At 29.8% G+C, this 7,078-nt stretch overlaps 1 protein-coding gene across 1 annotated transcript in view; it reads right to left on the bottom strand.

Annotated features, from left to right (window-relative positions):
- Window positions 1-5,003, bottom strand: part of LOC117177652 (microtubule-associated protein Jupiter) — a 197,632-nt gene extending 192,629 nt beyond the window's left edge. Inside the window, exon 1 of the mRNA XM_033368452.1 lies at window positions 4,770-5,003. Within this exon, the coding sequence (XP_033224343.1) occupies window positions 4,770-4,822 (53 nt within the window). The 5' untranslated portion in view covers window positions 4,823-5,003. The remainder of the gene's footprint in view (window positions 1-4,769) is intronic.
- Window positions 5,004-7,078: the final 2,075 nt, after the last annotated feature.

Below are 7,078 nucleotides of genomic sequence, written 5' to 3'. Positions count from 1 at the left end.
GTTGATTTGGGGTGTGTTCCACATGCACTAGAAGGATGAAACTTTTTTGTGGTACTTTTGGCTGTAAATGCAGGGATAATCATTAAAAACATTTTGACTTTTAGAAATTGTGTATTTTTAATGAATTTTATAGTGTGCAGGGTTGATTTAAGGTGTGTTCCACATGCACTAGAGGGATGAAACTTTTTTGTGGTACTTTTGGCTGTAAATGCAGGGATAATCATTAAAAACATTTTGACTTTTAGAAATTGTGTATTTTTAACGAATTTTATAGTGTGCAGGGTTGATTTGGGGTGTGTTCCACATGCACTAGAGGGATGAAACTTTTTTGTGGTACTTTAGGCTCTAAATGCAGGGATAATCATTTAAAAAATTTTGACTTTTCGAAATTGTGTATTTTTAACGAATTTTATAGTGTGCAGGGGTAGATTTGGGGTGTGTTCCACATGCACTAGAGGGATGAAACTTTTGAGGAGCACTTTCAGCACTAGATGCAGCGATAATCATTAAAAACATTTTGACTTTTTGAAATTGTGTATTTTTAATGAATTTTATTATATTTAGGCGTTGATTTGGGGTGGGTTCCACATACGCTAGAGGGCTGAAACTTTAAGATGGGACTTTTGGCACATAATACTGTCAAACACAATAAAAACATTTTGACTTTTCAAATATTTTATTTTTCGTTTTTTGTAAACGTTGGGAACTTCAGACTTGTGCATATTTTATTCATTAGAAGAATATAATTGATATGTTCTACATAAAGTTTTATGTTTTACTATTCTCATTTTCATCGAAAACAATTTTTTATAGTAATTTTTTAATTTAATTTAATTTTAAACTGATAATTAATGTCCTTTATGAAAATTGAACAACTTTAAATCCAAATTTATTGATTCTACCTTACATTTGATCTTTTTCGCTGAAAATTTATTGCAGTTTAAGTTTACAGTAGATGGAGAATTTCTTTAGAAAGTCAAATTTGGTTGAAATTATATACATTTTGTGAAGTTTTTGTTTCTCGATGAGAAAAGGTAACCTTTTCGGCGGAAAATAAATTTTAGATGATTTAGTATTCTATTTATGTCTGGATCCCCATTTGAAAGAAATGGAAGAAATTGGCGAATTTAATGTTTCGCGTGATTCTTCATTTCATGCATGAGTCGATTTTTAGTTTATGTTTTTCAGGTGTATATAATATGCAGAATGAATATTATTACTATTATATATATTATTCATGTTAACATTATAATTATAAATTATTATATCAATATTAATGACTGGTTGACCAGCTATTAATAATTTTATTTCAACTTTTAACTACAACAATTAGTTTTCTGCCAAAAAAATAAATTCTGAAGAAAATACATAAATTTAAAAAAATGGTTAAAATTGCTTTAAAGACTAATTTTGTATGCAAAAATCAATGTTTTATTTAAATAAATTTTCGACAAAAAAGATGAATTTTCTACCAAGAAAGACGAGTATTTAATAAAATACAAAAATTTTCAACTAAAAAAGATCACTTTTCAATAAAACATAGAATAGTTTAAAAAATTGATTTTTAACTCACAACAAAAAGAATTTTCTACAAAATAGTTAAATTTTCAGAAAACAAATTTTTCCAACTAAATTTATGAATCAGGAACCAAAAAAACTAAATTTTTAACAAAGTAGTTCTACCTTCAATCAGGAAATATAAAAAAAATCGTTAAAACTCTTTGAAATCGATTGGAATGAAATGAAAATTCCTTGGAATGTTTTAAAATATCCTAAAATATTTTAAATGCTTTAAAATCTCTTGAAGTTTTTCAAAGCTCTTGAAAATTCCTTGCGGTTTTAAAAATACTCTAAAATATTCCAAATCCTTCAAAATCTCATACTAAATTATTGAAATCAATTGAAAATTCCTTAGAACCTTTTAAAATACTCTCAAATATATCGAAACCTCCAAAATCTTTTGAAACACCTTGACATCCTTTAAAGATTTCTAAAGTACTTTGGAATTTTTTAAATAAACCTGCTAGTTGTTTAAATTCTTTGAAATTCCTTTCAGTTATAACAATAAGTTGAAAATTCCTTGACATCTTTTATAAGATCCTCAAATATTTAAAATCCTTTAAAATCTTTTGAAATCTCTTGAAATTTTTTAAAGCTCTTTAAAATTCCTTGAAATTTTTAAAATACCCTGAAATATTTCAAATCTTTTAAAATCTCATATTAAATTTCTGTAACAAATTGAAAATTTATTGGAACCTTTTAAAATTCTCTGAAATTTTTCAAATGCTTCGAAATATTTTGCAATGCCTAGAACTTTTTTTTAAGATTTCTACAGTACTTTGGAATTTTTAAAAATGATCCTTCTAATTTTTTTTTTAATTCTTTTAAATTCTTTTAAATTATAAAAAATAAATTTAAAATTCCTTGACATGTTTTAAAACATCCTCAAATATTTAAAACTTAAAATGCGATTGCGAAAATATTACAAAAATTTAATTATATGATCTAAATCTATATTTTGTTGCGAGCAAATTTTAAGAAATATTTTGTTTATTCGCTATGTTTTCATTAGCATTTCAGTCCTGAAACTCATTTCACTCTTTCATTTAACATTTAGATTTTAATTGTTTCATTGCTTTGTTGTAGCATTTTTTCATGTTTGTAAGCTCATAATTTGTAAATATTAGAAATATCGTATATATTTCGTTCTGATCGAGGACAATATAATCCTCAGAAATGTTCAACTAAACAAATATTATAAAAATTAAGTGTTTTATTATTTAGTTTAAAAGCCGTAAAATATTATTTTCCAATTTAAAATATGAGACAAATATTTTTTTGTTTTTCATCAATTATTTTTTTCACGAACTCAAGCGAATTATAAAAAAAATTACAAAAATTTCATTTCAAAAAGTTGTATCTCCAATTCTTTAGAGTAAGTTGAACATTTCTCCAAACTGCCAAAACAACGTTAATTTTTAGAAAAACTGAAAAATGTAATTTACGAAAACATTTAAATTAAATTAAAAAATTACTATAAAAAATTTGTTTTCAATAAAAATTGGGATAGTTGGATTTTCACTTATAAAAATGAATTTTTGGTTAAGAAAATAAATTTTCATATAAAAACTTATTTTCCGCCGAAGGGGTTAATTTTTTGCATCGAGAAACAAAGATTTTTCACAAAATCCATTAAATGTCAAACAAATATTTGAATTTTTAAAGAAATTCCTCGTCTACCATAAACATAACCTACAATACATGTCCATCGAAAAAGATCAAATTTAAGGTAGAATATATAAATATCGATTTAAATTTGTTCAATTTTCATGAAGCACATTAATTTTCAATTTAAAATTAAATAAAATTTAAAAATCACTATAAAAAATGTTTTCAATAAAAATTAGAATAGTAAGATTTTCAGTTCTAAAAATGAATTTTTGGTTAAGAAAATGAATTTTCATCTAAAATTTATTTTCCGCCGAAAAGGTTACTTTTTCTCACCGAGAAACAAACCCTTTTCACAAAATACATAAAATGTCAACCAAATATTTGACTTTCTAAAGAAATCCTTCATCTACTGTAAACTTAACCTACAATAAATTTTCATCAAAAAAGATCAAATGTAAGGTAGAACCAATAACACTTTTTGACACTTAGCGCCCTCGATGGTCATCCAGTGAAGTAAGTGAAACGAGCGCGAAATTCGAAATGTCTAGTTTATAAGAACAAAAGAAGGAGCATATTTTATTCATTAGAAGAATATAATTGATATGTTCTACATAAAGTTTTATGTTGTACTATTCCCATTTTCATCGAAAACTATATTTTTATAGTTATTTTTTAATTTAATTCAATTTTAAATTGATAATTAATATACTTTATGAAAATTGAACAACTTCAAATCCAAATTTATTGGTTCTACCTTACATTTGATCTTTTTCGATGAAATATATATATACATATATATAATCAGTGGGGGCTGCCCAATAGTAATTTCATGAAGCATCAGACTATACGAGACATACGCACTACTTTTTTAATTTTAGTTTTTAAAACCCCACTTACTTACTTTTATCGTGGCAAAATTATGGATAAAAATGTACACTGCGCATAACTACTTAATTTCAAGCATTAAAATGCAGATTTCAAACACTGCTGAGTAAAAGACAACTATGCCCAACTCGCCACTCCCAACCCTATATCTATCTCAGATATTTCTTTATTTTGAACTGGAAACTGGAATCGCAACGGCATATTATGAATCAGATTCTGAACAGCGGCCAACGCCTCTCCCACGCAGCGGGAGAATGCAACTGAAAAAGATGGAATCTAGATATATCCGGTTGAAACCGGTGTGGGTCCTCGATTTCGTAAGTTTACAGCAACTTTTACTATAATCTTTGACAATCAAAAACTACCTAACCTTTTTCAAAACTCTCCAAGGAAATATGGAAGGTTTTTCTCCAGAAGACTCATAATTAAATTAGGTTAAAACCACCGCAATTCTAAAATATTTAGGATGGACTGTCAGAAGAACGGTTATCTGCCGAGCGATATCACAATGGATGTAATCAATTTCGAGAAAAAATGGCCTTTCATTCACAGAATTGCGGAACGAAGATAACTCACTAAAAGGGGAAAATTAAACAAAAAAACAGAATGGAAAATTTATCATAAATAACTAACAGAAAAGGCAGATCGAAATGAGCTACACGCGTTGACTTCCTCCATAAACGATCGTGCTAATACAATATGCAGTTACTCACTTGCTGGATTTTCGGTCATCTTTCAATCCGGAGAAGATTCCTGTGGATGTCATGTTTTCAAAGGAGCTGATCCTTGGTTATCAGGAACGAACAAAAACACCTTTTATTCACTCACGGCAAATCTAAAAACTTGGCAAACGAATCGTCTAACGAACACGCGTGAACGCCACAACGAGAAACTCCAAATCCCTAAATGCCGTTTCGTCTTGTGAGTTGTAACGTGATTGGTCGACGCCAGATGCACTTACTTTGATGGCGGATGTCACTAGTCCATGGACATAGGAAATAAGGGACTACTATCGGCGAGTAAACTATAGACATCTGCCTTTGAAGCTTAACAACTCAGTCAAAAAAAAATGCTAGCGCAACAAAAAAACGGTCATTTCAAAACTGAAAGTGTTCTACGTTAATGAGTTTGAAGACGTTTATGTAAAAAAAATTTTGTGCTTAGCAGACTGAAAAATGTAAAAAAAAAGTAAGGATTTTTGGGTACATTTAAGAACAGTCAAGTTTAGAGCATTATTTCTTATACAAGGGGCAAAGGAAAAAATTTGAAAAAATTCATGAGTACCAGGAAAACAGTTGTGAACCAGTTGCAGTTGAGAGATTTAAAAAATAATAAAAATTGTTGCTTAAAAGTACAAAAATGTGCAACTATATTATCTTCAGTTATAATACAGATATTAAAGCGATTTAAACTGCAAACTCCAATGCATAGGCTCTGTATTTATTTTCAACCGCCCGTAAGGATGTGTTAATCTTCTTTTTGTGAAAATCGCGATATTTTTAGACATTTTTTTTGTTGGAAAACAAGTGACAGAAAGCTGGGGGGACTTGTTTTTTTTTACTGCCGACCGCTGGTCCCTTTCTTTGACCCGTGGCCAGGTGCCATCCAAGCATTCAGAACTAGGGGCCGAAGAATGGCACCAGCGGTCGGCAGTAAAACAAAAAAAGGCCTCCCCCTGCTTTCTGTCACTTGTTTTCCAACAAAAAAATGTCTTAGAATATCGCGATCTTTACAAAAAAGAAGACTAACGCATCCTTCTGGGTGATTGAAAATAAATACAGAGCCTATCAATTACAGTTTGCAGTTTGAATCACTTTAATATTTGTATTAGAACTGAAGATAATATAGTTGCACAATTTTGTGCTTTTAAGCAACAATTTTTATTATTTTTTAAATTTCTCAACTGCAACTGGTTCACAACAGTTTTCCTCATACTCATGAATTTTTTCAAATTTTTTCCTTTGCCCCTTGTATAAGAAATAATTCTCTAAACTTGACTGTTCTTAAATGTACCCAAAAATTCTTACTTTTTTTTACATTTTTCAGTCTGCTAAGCACAAAATTTTCTTTACATAAACGTCTGCAAGCTCATTAACGTAGAACACTTTCAGCTTTTAAATGACTGTTTTTTTGTTGCGCTAGCATTTTTTTGACTGAGTTGTTAAGCTTCAAAGGCAGATGCCTATAGTTTTCTCGCCGATAGTAGGCATGCCATTTTGGGGGTGATGCAATGAGGGGGATGCCCGCCACCTTTTGATGTCCCGCGACAAACATGGAAGCGTCCACATGTTTATATTTTCATGCCCAGTTTGTCGGCAAAAATGCTCGTGCGCATAATCAAATGGCACATCGTAAGATGGCGGCTCTTCCCACTCATGGAATACTCCCCCCTCCCGTGGATTCAACCCCGCTCGACAAGTTAGGATGGCATGCCTGTCCCGTGTTTCCTATGTCCATGCCATGGTTCTACTTGAGCGGTCAAACAGGGCGGCATTTTTCCCGTTTGACAATGTAGGTAAAGAAGATCAGAGTGGGTAATTTCGCGTATATGGTCTGTATTCTAGTTCGCAAACTGGCTAGGTGAATTTGGGATGATTTGATTAGAAAGTTTTAAATAAAAGAATCTGAATGATTACGCACAATTAAACATTTTGAAAAAATTACTATTTTTGATATTCAAAGATTAATTTGAAAACTTAATAATCAAAATTTTAATCATTCTTTTAGTACATAAAGCAGCCCTATGAATCGACCTTGTAGTTGTATGCAGTGGTAGATTTTCTTAATGTGACGGCTTGCGTATTGCCGTCGATTAAACTCGTTGATTTTATAATCTCAGTCGATAAAGAAGAAACTTTCTTTATCGTTGGATACGAGTTAATTTAAATTCGTATAAAAAATTAATAATTGTTTTTTGAAATTGCTTATTAAAGTTATTTAGGATGTTAGTATAAATTCTTCAACATTCTCTCTCTCTCTCTTCTTCTTTAATTTTAGGATAAAATAATTTGCTTAATATACC

This window comes from Belonocnema kinseyi, chromosome 8, assembly GCF_010883055.1.
Source record: "Belonocnema kinseyi isolate 2016_QV_RU_SX_M_011 chromosome 8, B_treatae_v1, whole genome shotgun sequence".
In the NCBI taxonomy this organism is placed as follows: Eukaryota; Metazoa; Arthropoda; class Insecta; order Hymenoptera; family Cynipidae; genus Belonocnema; species Belonocnema kinseyi.
This window is presented reverse-complemented; position numbering and strand designations above follow the sequence as displayed.